General features: G+C 51.8%; 3 protein-coding genes across 3 annotated transcripts; 2 read left to right on the forward strand and 1 right to left on the reverse strand.

The window, feature by feature from the left end:
- Positions 1-1,384: 1,384 nt before the first annotated feature.
- Z519_12613 (uncharacterized protein) lies at positions 1,385-1,880 on the reverse strand (the record flags this gene model as incomplete). The annotated part of the gene is made up of 4 exons (XM_016770318.1): positions 1,385-1,438; positions 1,516-1,631; positions 1,758-1,793; positions 1,865-1,880. The coding sequence occupies 4 exons, from the start codon at positions 1,878-1,880 to the stop codon at positions 1,385-1,387; spliced, it is 222 nt and encodes a 73-aa protein (XP_016613496.1).
- Positions 1,881-2,601: 721 nt separating this feature from the next.
- Positions 2,602-3,452, forward strand: Z519_12614 (uncharacterized protein; the record flags this gene model as incomplete). The annotated part of the gene is made up of 3 exons (XM_016770319.1): positions 2,602-2,618; positions 2,670-3,052; positions 3,103-3,452. 3 exons carry the CDS (start codon positions 2,602-2,604, stop codon positions 3,450-3,452), a joined length of 750 nt encoding a protein of 249 aa, XP_016613497.1.
- Positions 3,453-6,104: 2,652 nt separating this feature from the next.
- Positions 6,105-8,849, forward strand: Z519_12615 (uncharacterized protein; the record flags this gene model as incomplete). The annotated part of the gene is made up of 4 exons (XM_016770320.1): positions 6,105-7,242; positions 7,297-7,422; positions 7,472-7,540; positions 7,591-8,849. 4 exons carry the CDS (start codon positions 6,105-6,107, stop codon positions 8,847-8,849), a joined length of 2,592 nt encoding a protein of 863 aa, XP_016613498.1.
- Between the last annotated feature and the right edge of the window lie 8,342 nt (positions 8,850-17,191).

Here is a 17,191-nt window from a genome sequence, read left to right on the forward strand (position 1 = left end):
GCTAGAGCTAGCAGCAATGCTTCCCATTCTTGTCTCAGGCCCATGATTGATGCAGCAGCTACTCATCAACTTGCGCAACTAGCGAGCTCAACAGCGGTGTGAGCCTGCCTTCCCTGATGAATGATCTTTCCGCTGTGTGTATGGATTTGCCCGACAAGTACACATTTTCAATTCCTAGCTTCGGCAAAAGATTGTTGAACACCATTGGCCCTTGAACAGCTTGGGATCTAATACCTAGAACTAGATTTGACCACCATGGCACTTGGTAAGCATGTTCAATCCTGTGCTCAGGCTGCCTTCGCTACTGCCACACTTAGTCTCATCGGTGGACACTGGGGTTCGTGGGGCAATCTTTCTTTCTGCCGTGTTGCGTCGACAACAGGGAATGCTGATCCTATGTTGCTGACAACCAGTATGAGTTCAATTATTCTCGGTTGCGTAGAACCGCTCACACAGCCGAGGGAAAGGAGGCTCCACCGACCTGGAAGATAGACGACATATCCACCCCGTGTTGTTGTAGGCGTGGATTTGTCATCGTATTTCCTTGGACATGTCTGGTCCAGGCCCTTTCTGCAATATGTCGCTTGGGGCCTCTCTTCATTATTCCATACAAGCTGGGCCGGGTAGCGTGGAAAGTGGCTATTTGTTTGTCAAGACATCCAGGATGCATACCAGCAAATGGAAACAGTTTTTGCCGAGTTTGGTTGTTAGTCAGAGATTACTTAACTTGTTCTCGGTCAGAGAGATCAGCCCACCTCCCCCCTGCGATTTTGCGAATCAAAAGATCCCGTACCTCGGTTTTATGGGATTCGAATGTGATCCGACGACTAGCCTGATTGATTACCACACAGAGGGTCGCGGCGAAGGAGTTCGGACTTCCGCAAGGCCTTCTACGGGTACCTCAGATCGAGATGGGTAATCTTTGTTGCGCAAGTGCCAATTCATGACATACGACTTCACAGAAACTGACGGTACCGGGGCGTTGCCTCAAGAGTTCAGGGGGTCATCAGGACTAGACTGAAGGAGGGAATCTCCGGTTTGCCATGCTAGCTTGGTGGGAAAACTCTCGATGCAATTTGTCATGGACAGAAAACAGGGAAAGAATCTTGCTTCGTGTATATTGCATGAAGCACAGGGAACTCGCACACGACCGGTCGGGACTTGTTGGAGGTTGTTGACTTCGAGACCAAGTTCGTCACGGGAGTATACGAAAATCTGGCGTAGGCTTGTATCATTGCCGGTGGAGTGAAGCTTCCAGCCATGGGCAGCTGAGCTCTCAATTCAATACAGTGTCCATGCCGCTGTTGATGGAACAGAGGCGCATAGGTACAACTTTCTTTCTTTTTGTATTGTGGTCTCCCCGTCAACCTCTTCCTTGCAAAACTTAGAACTCGCTGATTGTATCACCCCTGAGCTTCGCGCGCATGTCCCATTTGCCCTATCAATTCCAGACGTTCAGTTAGCCATCGCGGTCCTTAAGTCCCCAGAACCCAACAACCTGATGCTCTGACTTACATCTGTTTTTGCAAAGGCGTATCCAACGACCGAAGGTACAAATATGGCGTACATGAAGGAAATGAAAGCTGTGCGAGGGGTCCAGCGGAAGTATCTCCACCGCTCTTTGTTCAATTCTGCGACTCGCAGTCAGTTCCTTGTACCTTGGCTAGCTCATGTATGATCTAAAGTGCTCATCAACGTTGTAAGGGGGTCTTTCGCAGATATGAAGGTGGCTTCGAATGGGTGAAAGGGACACGTACGGTTATATTTCTCGAGAGCGGGATCATGGCGGAGAGCTGTTTCAACACCGACGTCAGCTTCAAGCTCGTTGCTGGGTCTCTGTACGAGCATCAGAACATATACATACGTGTTGGTCCAGCCATGATTGACCACTGCTTGAGTGTGAGATATTGTTTTAGTAGGTCAAGTCGAGGTGCCTGCGATGTCCAGGTCAACCTGGATTATGGATTGAGGTCTGGGAGAGGTGGCTGCAGATTCTTGGCGTGGCTAGTACTCGTTGTGGCAGTGCGTGACTGTTTCTCTTCGGTGCCTACTCGCTCTGGTGGCTCCATCTACCCTATGCTATTGCTTCCCGCTCTGCAGCTGCTGGTGAGCTCCGAACGACTCTGGGACGCAGTTCAACTGTGTTGCGCAACCGGGACGAATCGCTGAGAACGCGATCGTCCGCAACACGATTGACTCGAGTTGACTCGCATAAACCGCTTCGATTCTTCAATCGCGTCTAAAGCAGGAACGATCTCTGGGTCCTTCTGCGGACATCTCTCAGTCTAGTTGTCCACCTGCAACAATTCGTGGGGCTGCATCCCCTAACGACCATCAATCGCACATTTTGATCAAGTGATAAGCACTTTTTTTCAAGCTGACACCACGAGACCCTGGCCCCTGGCGTATCTCGCCAGAGCACGAATCAACCAGGAGAGAAACGTGGCTTACTGGCGCACCCCATACGGACGCCGAAGCGTCGCTGCAAAGGTAACAATTTGCTTGGATTATACTCTGTACCTTACTTTGAGATGGCCACCCCTTGCCAGCTGCGCCACTAAGGTGGTTGGGAATCCAAAGATCACTCTTCACTGGTGAGCAATGGGAGATGCCTCTCCGTACGAGGTAGATTACCTTGCCCATGCAAACCTGGTGCTGACATAAGCTAGGCTTGAGGTCTCTCGGGCTCATAGGATCCTGCTTCTCTTCGAGGAACTTGGAGTGCCTTATGAACTCAAAACACACAAAAGGACCCAAGAAAGACTTGCACCGCCTAAGTTGAAGAACATTCACCCCTTAGGCAAATCTCCCGTTGTCACGATTGATATACCAGGCTCGAGCACGCCGATTGTGCTATCAGAGTCTTCAGCGATGGCGGAATGCTTTTGCGAGTATTATGGGAAAGAAACCTCTTTTGTTCCCAAGAGGTACCAAGAAGGTAAAGATGGACATATAGGAGGCGAAACAGAGTCCTGGCTACGCTACAGGATGCTCATGCACTATGCTGAGGGCAGCCTCATGCCACTTATGCTTCTATCGCTCATAGTTGGGAGTAAGTGTCTTCAGATCTCATGCACAGGTACCTAACACTGATAAACTCAGGTATTAGGAATGCTGCTGTTCCTTTCTTCATCAAGCCAATCACAAATAGTATCGCAAGCAAGGTTGAGTCATCGTATATTCGAAGAAACATGAGGAACCATTATGACTTTCTTGAAGGTCAACTTGAAACTTCCCCTGAGGCTGGAGACTATCTATGTGGGAAGGACGCGACGGCGGCGGATATTATGCTTTCATTCCCACTTGAAGTTGGTCAGACCAGGTCAGGATTCACGCATAGTCAATATCCTAGGGTCTGGGCGTACATCGAACGGCTTCATGAACGAGACGCCTACAAGCGTGCTGTCGCGAAGATTGCGGACATTGAGGGTGAATTCAAGACAACTTCATAATAATTCAACACGTGGCCAGCATAGTGCAGGTACCAAGCAGTCCAAATCAGAAACAGAGACGCAATTCAAACGCTACCACACTCCAATAATTCGTTATTACCATATTGCGCAACGGGGTCGCGATCGGCCGGACACGGGCTCCCTTTGCTTTCCTGAGACAAGTTGGTTCAGTGGACTGGATTATTGCCTGTCGGACTCTAGCCCCTTCCTCATAATACGAAATGTGGTAAGTTCTGAGGGATAGAATATTACTCAAGTAGTGGTAGCACGACCCGACCAGATTCGGCCCCGGCCACCAGGCGTTTCGGCGCTTCTTACCCATCCCTCAATCTTTTGGCCTCATATATGCTACGATTAATTAATTCAGCCCGACTCGCTTAAGGCTAGCATCTCACCTAGCTTCACAGTCACCCAACAGTCATTTCCTAGGGCTGATGAAACAGCCAAATGAGGCGAAGGTTGATCTCAGCCGCAATGACGCGCTGGTTGTAGCTCGTTCAAGTCTGGGTGGCTAGCGACAAATAGTGAAGCGCTTCACTACAGATCCATGGGGGGCCAAATGTCGATGCCAGGGCCCGCGTGAGCCATACAGGATTGGACATGATGCCTGCGCTGTCAATACTGCCCCTTGATGAATGCTGACGATCATGACATGTCTTGGGCTCCCTCACCGCAGATACTTGGGGTGCAGAGCGGTACGCAGCACGAAGTTGGGGACACTTTTGCAGATATAAGAAGAGCTGTTGCAGGCGGGGAAGGCCTGTAATCTCTGCAGTCTGCAGGCCGATCTGCATTACCTTCAGTATTACGATCCAAGTGCCGCGGTGTGTCTCCGTTCTTCTTCTATAGCGACGAATAGAAGGAAGATTGCTATTCTTACTACACCAAACCACAACAACTGACACCGGTGTCCGCGCTGCCCCGAGGGTTGGCACGGGAAAGCATATTTTGGCAGCCTCCCGCACCACTTCTCCTCGAATCATACAGCCTCGTCCCAGTGGGAAACCCTACGTCTTCAAGCACTATATCCCAAGGTTCTGGGCCATCGAGGACGAGTCCAGCACCACCTACTTCTTCCGACCACTGAGTTTCTCATTTCGTCAACCCGATCTGGATCTTGTTCCGCGAAATGCCATTGTGGGACTAGCGAGCCCTACCTGGAGGCTCTTCTTGGGATGTTCTTCTGGACATATGATCTGCCACCAGCTCCCACACCACGAACCACGCACGTCATTCACCTTTGCCGACCCTCGGTTAAGTGAACACGGGCCTCCACGTTTCGATACCGTCGCGTCCATACCATCGCGCCCCTACCTCGCTTGTCTACTGTCCAAGCTATTCAAGCTAACAAGGCCGGATTCAACAGATTCATCCTACTCCTCTCTTCCCGCGGCCTCCAAGCAGGGGTTATTTGAACTGTTGACCTGACGGGACAGGAGCTGGAGCTCGCGATCAAGGGACCGACGGCGTTTTACTTGCTCGCTTTGTGGCTGGAGTGAGATCTGCCGTGTCCCGTCGTGCAGGTGGTAGGCTGCACCCCGACCCTCCATTGCCCTCCGCCTTTCAGGCTTGCGCCTGGGACCGTGAATCTCGGAATCAGTCTTCTAGGCTTGAAGGCTAAGGCTGGTATCCAGAGGCTTCCTTGCTTCTGGCCAGGCGACCAAGCTGTCTGTGAAAAGCAGCCCTCGGAGTCCACCAGCCCCTTAGGCGCCCGCCCCGCAGCGGGTAGGTAGAAAGGACTGAGAATCTTCTACCATATTTCTAGTACGTACAACTACGTATGTGCTCCTTCCTCATCGCCATAAGCATCGTTTCTCATCATCCATTTTCCTGTTTTCCCCGTGCACATCTCACATCTCCGACACTGACTTTTGATGGCGCCGGCTCTTGGTAATCGGCATGCGTCACAAGACTCGTCTCATGGGACTTGTCAGACCCTTTTGGCCAATAGTGCCGCCGTCAGGCCTATGACTCAGGGCTTACTCATCGTACAGTTCAGCCAAGATCTGGCACTCCTCGAATTTCAAGCACCGCAAAGAGTCCGCCAGCAGCACACCAGACACACACCAGCAACCCGCCAAAGCCTCCTGATCGCTGCCGCCAGGCCTTCTCGAGCTGTCTCCGGAACCTGCAGCCCATCAGCCCATCCGTCCATCTCGTCATTCCCGAACCTGCTTCCCTATTGCGGAGACCGCCACCAAAGCCAGTTCCCTGTGCCAGGGGTAGGGGGAGGGGAAAGCAAAAAAAAAAAAAAACAAAAAAGCCTTCCGACCCACTGCCCGCCCCGACATAGAGGCCAACGCCCACCCTCCCTTAGCCGATGGTCCCCCTCGTGGGCGGTCCTAGAGCTGTGGACTCCCCTTCAGTTTAGCCGGAAGGCCCCGTGCAGGCGGCGTTCGGGGGTAAGACCGCCCACCGCTGAAGGACACTGCTGGGCTGGTGTTGGTGCTACTGCTGGGTTCACGTCCGGGTGATTGCTGGGCTAGTAGGTTGCTGCTGCCGCCGCCGCCGCCGCTGCTGCCCGAAGCTCATGCAGTGGGCGTGGTTCCAGCGGCAGTGGTAGGAGTTGTGGGCTGATTGTCTGAGCTTCCCCCGAGCCTCTGGCTGCCACTGGAGTTCGGTGTACCCAAAAGAGCCATCTCAATCTGAGTGATGACGGACCCACACTCGACATTCGCCTTTGATCACAATCATGTCACTCATCACTCGGATACGACAACGGACACCAACCTGATTTCCCCAGCCATCTCGATTTCGCCCATGTCCAATGGTCGCCGTACCTGTGCTGCCAGTACAAGTGCCACCGTCACCGGTATTGCAAATGGTCCCGGTCCAGTTCCAGGGCAAGGTCCAGGCTCCAAAGCTACTAATCACCCCAATACCATAACCAGTGCTTGCGCCTACACAACTATCTCTGACCCTGAAGCCGAGCCTGCTGACGCCGCTAATCCTTCCCCAGACACGCGACCTGTCTTCCTCCCAGAGGATTTAGAATATCCTACCGTCACTGTACATGATACAGACCCTCAACATCACCTAGCGGCTGCCTCTACTCATGCAGCTCCTGCCGCTAGCTATACCCTAGGCGTCCCAAGCTTTGGTTCACAGCCCTGGGCTGCTCCTTCTGGGCCTTTTCTCGATTTCGCGCCTCAGCCAATATATGAGCCTACTGGCGAGTTAATCCACGAAAACATTCACACCTTTGACGAGTTCGACGCCCCGTCCATTTCGAGGTTTCCATTTCCTCCCTCCACTACTCCGAAGAATCCGCCACCGCCAACAAGCAACTCGGCCGACGTGGCCACCACCGCCAATGGTAATGGTTCGGTGACAGCCTTCATCCCGCCTTTGCTTCCTCGATCTGCTCTCAAACGAAAGTCCAGCTCCGTTGCAACGACCCCGACCGAATCTTCCGGTGACAAGAAAGTCAGAGTCCTACCTGGACCAGCATCCGAATCTGCCGTTGCAAGTAATCGTTTTGTTACCTTTGAGCGGATGTCAGGCGTCGGGCCAACGTCCCCTGATGAAGGATCTACCTCTTCAGACCTCCCAGCCGGCTCCAGGGCAGCTCCAGGTATATCTGCTGGCAACCGTAGGACCCGCCAGTCCTCCGCCTCTACACCTAGACCATCAATACTTCCCACAACCTCGTCACAAACGTCAACTAGGCAGAGGGGGACACGCACTTCTTCGGGACATCCACCGTCAATCCTCCCTCCGGAGAAGGTCTTCCCCATTCAGATAGGATCGGATCTGTTCAGGTTATCAGGAGCCTCGATATCATCCGATGGTATGAAATCAGACAAGCAGCGATTTGGGCAGCGGTGACTGACGATTCAAACAGCCCCATCCTATTTCACTCAGTTTTTCGAAGAACAGATCCGACAAAATGAGGAATCTGGTGGGGTCAGGACGCTATATATCGATCGAGATCCTGCAACTTTCCGAGACGTGGCCAGGCATTTACAAGGTTCTATCCCCTGCCTGAATAGTTGCTCCGGTGCTGACGGTCGATAAAGGCTACTACGTCAAACCGGTGGACGGAAGCCACTTTGTGAAGCTGTTCGCAGATGCCCAGTTCTACAGCTGTAGGTGGATGTGGATTTTCTGTGGTTGGCGGTGCTGATTTTCCATATAGTACCTCGCCTAATAGACCAGCTGTTCGAGTCTGAAATCTTCATTCAGATCGGAGAACGACATTTTCAAATACCCAAAGACATCTTTTCAGAACCTGGAAATTCACCCAACTTCTTCTCTCTAGGCTTTGCGGTTTTCTTCTCGACGCCTGGAGAAGTTTTTCCCGGGTTGGACCGTCGAGGGCTTCTTCGCCCACCTTCGATAACTCCACCTTACGTCCCTGGTCGATCAGCTGAGATTTTCGCAGAGCTATTGCATCTTTTACGAGGTTATCCTCTCCATATCAGGAATGAATCACATCGAGCCGAACTACTGCGAGACTGCCGCTACTTCCATTTAAGGGGGCTGGAGCAGAAGATCATTGCCCACGAGATCAGCTACAATTCAGAGAGACAAAAACAGGAGATTTGTCTGCGGCTGGAAGACGTCAAGCCTTCAGGCGTATCATACACCAGTGACGATTCTCTCGGCGAAAAGTCATCAACTGGAGGATGGGTTTACTACGCGAGGCCCTTTGTAGACGACACCTCCTATGAAATGGTGATTGAAATCGGAAGCGAAAGCACCGTGCTGGACTTAACAGACATGAGGGCGGACTTTCATGGACTGGCAAAGGCTCGAGTGTCATCTTTGTTCCAAGTGGTAGCCAACAAAATGAACCTGCCCACGAATGCTCCTTTGGGACTGATGATGCTGTCGGGAGGGAGGACTTCGCAGTCGGCCAGCCCTGGACACACCCCTCTGAGCGAAGACCGCGTGAAAGTGCGCTTCGAGGCTGCAACGGACATCACCCTGGACGGAGAAAGCTTTGAAATCGACTTCGAAAGTCCAATGGGCCAAGCCATGCTCCATGGACCCTCAACGGCGCCCAGTGAATCGGAGTCGGAATCGGACGTCATGAGCGAAGGTACAACAGTCAAACCCGGTCCTTCTACGGCCAGCAGTCAGCAACGCCGCCCTCAAACGCGACAAACACCAGCAGGACCATCCTCGCAGGCGGCTGCAGTTCGCGGGTCCTTACCCGTGCCCCCAATCCAGACCAGCAGACTCACTGCGCCGTCGGCCAAAAAGAGGAAGAGGCAAAGCAGTCAGGGGGAGCTTGGAGAATGGACCATCCGTACGGGACAGTGGCGACTGCGAGTGCAACCTAATTCCCAAGACTCGATACGAGGAGGATTCGAAATTGTTTTCATCGGCGTCAAGATTGATGCATTCTCTAGCGAGCGAGCAAGGAATGCGAGAAGACCATTCCTCAACTGATTCCATCGGCATTCACAGCATCAGCGCCAACTTCTTTGTTCTCCCGCCGTACTGGATCTCGCTTGAGAATCTCACCGCCATCCGCGATTACTCAAGTTGGGTGGCATTACGCCACAACGACCTTGGCGAGTACCTTCCTTCGTTGCATCTTACCACTTTTGGCAAGTGCCCCATGTCGATGGATTGGAGCAATAACACATTGATTCCTTCAGCTACAACAGCAGCATCCGGAATTTCTTTGGCTTGGGCAAGCCGGAAATTCTGTAACTTCTGTGATTCATGTCCCGCATCGAAGCATACGCCATGGCATGACCCAGCTTGTTTGTACGAGCTCAGCAGCCTCACTTACGATCACCTCACCTTACCTCATGGTGCAACTGCATCACATGACATTCCGTCACATAACATTGCGGGTGGCGTTTGTCCAATACATTGCCATATATCTCTGATTCTCCGATCGGACGGGGTATGTTCAAAAGATATAGCCTATTTTGTTTTCAAACTCTATTGCAGGTGGTTTGTTTACTGCACAACAAAGCGAAGGATCGGGAAATTGAAGGGGCGCAACTCTGGACAAGGCGCCATCCTATCTTGGTCGTTTATGTACCTACTTCCCATTGGTTGAAGTGACCTGTACTCTGTTGCTCCCTAATGTGTATGTGGGTGCTAGCGCAAAGAACCATTCGCATGGCAGGCGGCATGTTGAAATGGAAGTCAATAGGCGACGGAGTTTGTGCCTACACGAAACACATCAGCGCACAGCCGGGTGTATGTTGTATGCGACAACCGTTCCCAACAAAGGCTGAAGAAGAAAGGGTGAATTTCCCATTAAGGCGGAGATATACCGAAATGACCTTGATTCAATTCTTGCCGCCAATAGGAGGGGAGGTCCTGATATCCCTCAGGCACCGATCACCCATGGGGCTAATCGAGGCCTGCGGATTTTCGGACCAGAGGCTGGCTACCGAAGCAATGGCCACTGGAATCGAATACAGAGCAGCACCAATGCGGCCGCGAGTGGAACCAGCAAACCTAGTCGACATCAAACTGCCAAAAACGTGGCACTCAGCGTGGCAATGTCGATGGCTTTGGCGGGAATCTCGCTTGCGCATGGCCTTTCCCGGTTGTCTGGCACAGTCAAGACCCGCAGCTGCTTGCTTGCACCAACCGGTTTCCCCGTGTTTCATTTTGTGCCTTCTTCCGTTAGGACCAATTCTCATCCAAGAGCCTCGAGGCCTCTTCACCTTGATCTTACCGACCGCGTCGTCAACAAGCACCGTGACATCAAGGGATCGGCACCATACGTCCACCCCTTGTGTCATTCTAGCTTAAGACCATATGCCAGGATGGGTAAAAGGAAACTAAAACCCCCTACCGCGAAGTCGGGTGACAGTCACAGTCTTTGTTACATTCCTCAACCATCCCTGGCGATATCAAGGATACGAACAAACTAAAACCTGGCTTCTCACACCAACCCTGCCGTTGCAGCGTCTTATCTCGGGTGGTTAGGGCCAAGGATCAGACCAATCAGACTCTGTCACCTCTATTTCCCATTCGACGAGCTCACTCCACTGGGTCTTGGATAGTTCGGCGGGCAATATCAACAAGCAATCGCCGAGACTGGTTCGATGAACCATTGAATCCGAAGCCACTCTGAGGGCACGTCAAGTACCAGCGGAGAAATGGGGAGAGAAATGGAATTCGTCCGCAAGGCAGGGTGACAAGGCGGACGTTATTTTTCTAGTCCCTCGCATCGCACATGGCTCCCACCGGACGTCTCGGGATTTTTGTCGCCAGCCAACAAGAGCGCAACATACGCACTTTGGGGGGGAGCCCGCAGAGCCGCGGCAGAAGCGAGCGCTCATGGGTTAGTACCGGTGGTACTATACGGAATACATACAGAGTACTAGAAGCGAAGTCAAGTCAAGTCACTGGGGCGAATTCACACTTTGTCCTCGCTTGTCGTTGTCCAACCTGTACAAAGCAGGAGAGCATTTACTCTTTACGGAATCAAACAAAAGCGGGTGGCAGAGAGGGCCAGGGAGTATCATCTGAGCAAAGGCGGGCTATGTGATGGACGGTCCTGTCTTTTTGAATAGTGCATGGCATTGCATAGCGTTGTAAAGCAGCATCGCGTCGCATCATATCGGATGGCTTCCCAGGGACAGTCCAAAACAACAGGCAGCGCAAGGCTCCTCTCGCAACGACTAGCTAGCTCCTCATATCTAGTAATACATATGATAAATGAAATCTTGGGCGGCTTTCCGAAAAATTGGACGTACCTCCCCTGTTGGTATCAGCCAGTTTCCCCCTAGGGTAGATAGAAAACGATAGAATATGTAAATGTTCGGGTTTCTCCCCCCAACCCCCTTACTACCCTCTTCCCTCCGTCTAGTGAGAAAGCAAACCCATGGTGACCGAGTATCTCACACCTTCAGGCGGCTTCGTTTTGCCGCCTGAAGATTATAGCATATAAGCATAGTAGTACGAGCATGGAGCTCGCCATTTGGTGCTTAGATGGAGTTGGCGGTCGAGAACGTGTTCCAATAACCAGTGGGTAGCGTATCGGCTTTTGCAATGCTACATTGTCGGGATAGTTGCATTGGCATGACTAAAACCAAGGCCTGGGACGTCCGTGAAGCAAAGCGGATTCGGCTTGACTTTAAGAGAACATCCTGCTTCGAGATATTCTCGAAGGCGTTCTTTTTCCTCGGATCATTGCTCGTAGCACTCCAAACCGCTCCTATGTCCTCGCAAAAGAGAGTTGAACGCCACCACGGACCTTCTTGAGGGAATTTCTCCTCATTCGGCCAGCGAGTGGCCAATCCAACCTTCTGGAGAGGAGTGCCCGGTGTGTTCAATCCCCCGAAACCCGCACAGTCATGTGGCGGTACCCTTGAAGGGCGGAAGATGAGGGAAGGATTGCTTCCAAGTTCTACCTAGGAGTGGAGGAGTGGAGTCCCACAGATCCAAGTTGAGTGGGAACCCCAGGCAGGCTAAGGTCATGTTGGAGCTGGTGAGCTGAGGTGTGTGGGATTATGCGATGAGGCTGTAGAATTCTGATGGAAATAGTGACACATGGCTATTTCGTAACAGCATTCTCCTACCCTTCGCTTAATCAAGCGGATATGCAAGGGTCGTGTCAGGAATGGTCGCGCGGTACCCGCCTGTCGATCATTTAATATAAACGAGGCCAGCCCTCGAATCTGGATTTGTATTGCGGCTGCAGCGAGGGAACACGGAATACGGAGGACAAAGCCCGTCTCGTGGCGTGATCTTCTGGTTGGGCCAGGAGGGTAGCTTGCTCTTAGAGGGCGAGCACTGGCGGTTGAGAAATCGAAGTGGTTGGCTCCTACACTTTGTAACTCACCTATTATTCATCAGGCGTCGCCCGATAAGCGTTAGTATTGTTGTTCTGGTTGATGCTCGGAGGCGATATGCGGAGTGGTGATTACGCAAGATCCGCTAAAACAAGCACCAGAGGATGTTGAAAGTCCTGTACCGAATAGCTCGTAGAAGTCTTCCTGAAAATCGTGCACGCTGCAAGTCAACTTCGCTAGTTTGGATGGCCCGTATACGAGGTACACAGATCTGTCTTGCATTGGTATTGGACCGAAAACGAGCCGTAGCCACCTGATGGAGTTGGTCATGGGAAGAGAGATTACAGTAGCACTAGTTAGGCTGTCATCTCCCAGCTTTTGGGGGGGCTCGGGGGGTTAATAAACCATCCCAAACTGACTGATACGAGGGGGGAGTTGCTCGTGGTCCCTCCTGATGAGGCCTAGCAATCAGAACCGCTTCAATCTTTGCCGTGCGGAGTGTATTGTGCTCTGCATATTGGGGACCACCGTAGGTAGCGATCAGACCTGAAGGGGCTGGAAAGTCATCAATGCTTGCGCAGCAGATGAGGTAAGGTGTCCACGGGACGAGACTTCTGTGGACCATTGCCCAAATTTCGCGACTCACTCCCCCCGAGAGAGGTGATGACATGGTTCTGACGATGTCTCTAGCGTCCTGCGGCTTTTTTCATGGGCGCCTTGCCTTTCCATGAAGCAAAGGATTTTTAGCCCCTGAATTCCACGGTGAGTGGAGAACGTTGACAGGCGACTTTGTTTCCTCAGCTCCTTTGTACAACGGTTGGAGATGTACTTTGTGTTGAGGTCGCATCTCTGGGAGGATCCCTTTCCTATTGAGATCGAAGGATCGACCAGGTCTCTTTCCTCGAGTGTGGGCTCCAATGGGATTCGCCGTCTTCGCTACCCGTTAAGGAAATGTTAACCCCTCGGACTTCAGCCTTTCTCACCAAGCAGCCTTTCTCTCGCAGAATTATTGCCCGTGCAAGGGTGTCCGGTGAAGGTCTGAAGGATTCATCCATGGTCGTAGAGGACCATTATTCCCTTCTCATCCTGACTGGATTGTTCTCTGACATCTAGGCTGCATGAAGCTCTGGTTGCGGTGCAGCGGGTCGCCCGCATTAAACAACCAGGGAGGCGTGGCGGCGGAGCTGGCCACATGGTGGAGGATTACAGGATCCACGAATGATGCGAGATGGGAAGCTGTTGGGTGACAGGGAGGATTCGGATTGCAAGAGTCTGCTGACGCACGAAAGCTTTAATCTGACTTTGCTCGTATGGGCCAGGATACGGTTGGAAGCCTTGATGAGGGTCAAGAAAATGACAGTGTGGAAAGGATTCATTTGCTTGACCGATCTATGTTGCGTCACTCTGTTCCTGCGTGTCTGCTGTGGGTGTAGGATTGCTCCTTCTAGACGTGTTTTCTGTTGAGGCACTGTCGATGCCCTAGCAGGAAGTAAGAGCGCCGGCCACGGCTCGAGCTGGGGAGAAGTGCAGGAAAGGGACGCACCCAAACAGGCAGGAGTTAAGGCAATAATAATAGCAACTGGTTTCAGTTCAGGCTTGAGAGCGAGCTTGGTTGCAGGGAGTAGTAATCCCAGGCTTCATTCGAGTGGAATTGACGAGGGAAGAGTGAAATCATGTCGGGCCTCTTGGATACCGAGTCCGTAAATGACAGATTGAGCCGCACAACACCATTACAGTCCTGCCTGGCCACATACACATCACTTCAGCCAGAATCAGCTGAGGAGTTGTTGGATTGGAAGTTACCAAGAGTCATCTCCCTCCGGAAAAGCCAACTCTGCGTCTCTGTTTGGAGCTGTGACAAAGAACCTTACACCAAGGCTGTTCTCTACCAGGCACCTAGCAAGTTTGACCATGGTCTGATTTCGCTTTGATTTCGGCTTTGATTTAAATTTGACTTGATGAAGACGGTGTTTCCTACTCGCATAGTGCAATCATGGCCACCTCTGAACTCCAATCCGCCCATTTGACAACATTGTACTAAAATCAACTTCGACATTCAAGGAGTGGGTGAGACACGCCCTACAGAGAAAAGCTCACCACCTTTCTTCTTTTTCGATTATTTTTATGCGATTTTCCTACTATTTCCCGCAAGGCGACCTTTTGTTTGACCAAGTCAAAAAGATTGTGGCAACTGAGACTTGGACAGTTGACAGAGGATACGACTTGGACCGGCGAAAAGCAAAAATAGCTTTGAACAGAGCACAACGATTTGTTCATGCTGCAGCTTGCTATCATTGTGTATAGGCGATTTGCTTTCCAAGAGGCAATTGCAAGAAGGTGGGACAGCGATTATGTTGATCTACAGAATAAGAATTCAGATGCACAGCGTACTTTGTCTAACGTTGGAAATACCCTCCGTGTGCGCCGTGGGTCGAGCAATCAAAACAGCAGGAGGAATGCCGCTGGCCGCGTCTGGTCTCTTGTGTACAGAGATCATGGGTTCACCGCATGACAGGCAGGACCTGCCTCTAGGTAAGATATTACACAAAAAGGAGAATGACCTCCCACAGCGTACAGGTTCCAAGGGGACCATGGGGCCGGCCGTTTCATGTTCGGCCGCTTATATATGTGAGACATCAGCAGCTATCAAATGACGGTAACTGGACCGGGGTGCTAAAGTTCGACTTCTCGGATCGTGTAACTGTTGATTTCAAGCACGACCAGACTGAGGAAACATGAGCGTCAACTTATCCCTTTGGATGAACCCACTTTGGCTTATGACAGCATCGAGGGGGCTGAGATGCTCAAGGTCTGCGCCAGGCTGTGTAGAAAAGAGAAAGTATTCATTGCCGTTGATGGAGAGTGGCGGCATTGTTTTTCTGGTCAAAGACATCAATATGCTAGGAACGTCGAGGCGGGTTGAGAGACTCTGCAGGCTTCTAACCGTGATATGAACTAGAGAAACTGTGAAGCGAGAGGAACCAGACGGTACTATGTAAGGCCGAGAGCGGGTGGTTATGCAAGTCTGAAAGACTTGTGTCAGTCCATCACTGCACACGCCCATGGCTGACTGTACGTAATGTGTAACTCGTAGAGCTAAAAGCCGTCCTCGTTGAGGACCCGTTAGAGGTGGCATTCCCGCTCATATATGTTGTTCCACTATTTCACAAGAACCAGTAGTGACCCAACAAGGAACACCGAAGCTCGTCGTGGTTTGATTGTCGTTTGTCTTTCTTGTAGGTGACGATTGCAGTCTGGACTCCTAAGGTGTCAGGAGACTGTGCCCTATGTGCCGTGAGGGCTGCTTCGGCGACGGACTCGGCCTGTCTCACAATCATTGGCACTTGTCTGGGTTATTGTCGAAACCAAGTCGAACCCTTGCAGTTGAACCGTGGAGAACACCTTCGGCTGCCACTGGGCTCATTAACCAGCATGTGGCCCCTCTGGAAAGTCTCCTTCTGCCACTTCATCCCTTCGCGCATGACAACCTGTAGCGGTACTGGTGCAAGAGCTCAGCCCGGCATTGAAAGCTTACCTCGGTCAGGCCGCCAAGAGAAACCAGGTGCAAGAGATGATACGATGAAAGAGTCTCCGTATGCGCTGCCTATGTTTCTGCTGGTCTCCCAAAATAACTCATAATGAGTAAGTGCCAAGTTGTAGAAATGAAATTGGCCCATAGGGGCTGCCCGTGGCCGTTCTGACGCAAGCTCAACTCAGCAAATCTGTGCCACCTTGTGGATGTAGGAAAAGGAAGGTCAAATTCCGTGGTTAAGCCCTGCGGCTCCAGCGGAAAAGGCATGATGGTTTTCCGAGGGCCGTTTCTCGTTGGTGTACTCGGTACCGTAGTGGTAGTTGGGTCTCCCCGGCGATCGTTTGTTTTACGTTAATTCGATTGCCAGATCCGGTTTGGATGAAGGGTGACCAATATCTTGCTAATCAGCCAGGTATGAGGTCGATGACGATCGAGATTGTCGGCACTTGTAGCCCTCATCTAGGGGCTCCGCAGACCTCGCAGCCATCCAGCACTGCACCCAAGAGGCGACCACAAGCATGGTGACTAAAGGCAGCCAACCAGGCAGACATCCGAAGCGTCTCGTCAACACCTGGAAGCGACCTTTGTGGTTCTTTGCTGCCCGTCTCGAGCGTCTTGCATCCCGGGAGCCACTCAAAAAGATCTCAACCCGGTTTCAACGACCTAGTCTGCGGGCAGTCAGGCTCTGGGCTTGGGGGGGAAACCAACAGTTAGTGGTCAGAGGTAGGGAGTCAGCTACGAAATGGTACAGGACTGCATCCGCGTGATCAATCTCAACGTGGAAGTCCTGCCGCTCGCAGTATGGAGCTTCATTCAGCCTTTGAAGTGGTTGAAAATGTCCAATTGTCGGTGATGTTTCGATATGGGCATATCCAAACTCGGCGAACAACCACCTGCGACATGAGTCAGCCAGGATGAGGCGAACGTGAAGAAGCGATGCTAGCTTGACACTGGAAGGGAGACAGAACCCAGTCAGCGAAGTTGAAGATCATTGCCTCCAGTCGCAAGTTGCATCTTAGCAGGAGATTGAGTTGCATGCTCCGTGGTTCTCTCACACGAATCATGCTGCTCTCCTGCAGAGACTTCATCCTCTTGGAGGCCCGTCTGGCGTTCCATCAATGACATGAACCAGACAGATCGATCGTATAGGAATACAGCGCTAACCCATCCGCAGTCGTGCTTACCAAAGCCAACCTCGAGTCCTGCCCATCGACTGCCTCACCGATCCCCAATGGTCAAATACGAATGGAGTGTGCATTCCGGATGCAGAATGGCCGAGTCTCCAAGTAGCAAGATGGTGGAACAAAGACTTGAGAAGCCATTCTCAGTGTTGGATACAGCTTTGTTGAGGTCGTTGAGGAACAGCTGCTGCCCTCTAGCGAGGCTAATTTGTGTCCAGTATATGTGTCGTAGGGGCTTTTGACAACTGCTTCAGCATTGTGTCGAGGTGGAAATTTGAACCGGAGAGCCAACCGTTACCAGTGCTCGTC

The sequence above is a fragment of the Cladophialophora bantiana genome (genome assembly GCF_000835475.1).
Source record: "Cladophialophora bantiana CBS 173.52 unplaced genomic scaffold supercont1.31, whole genome shotgun sequence".
Taxonomy (NCBI): Eukaryota; Fungi; Ascomycota; class Eurotiomycetes; order Chaetothyriales; family Herpotrichiellaceae; genus Cladophialophora; species Cladophialophora bantiana.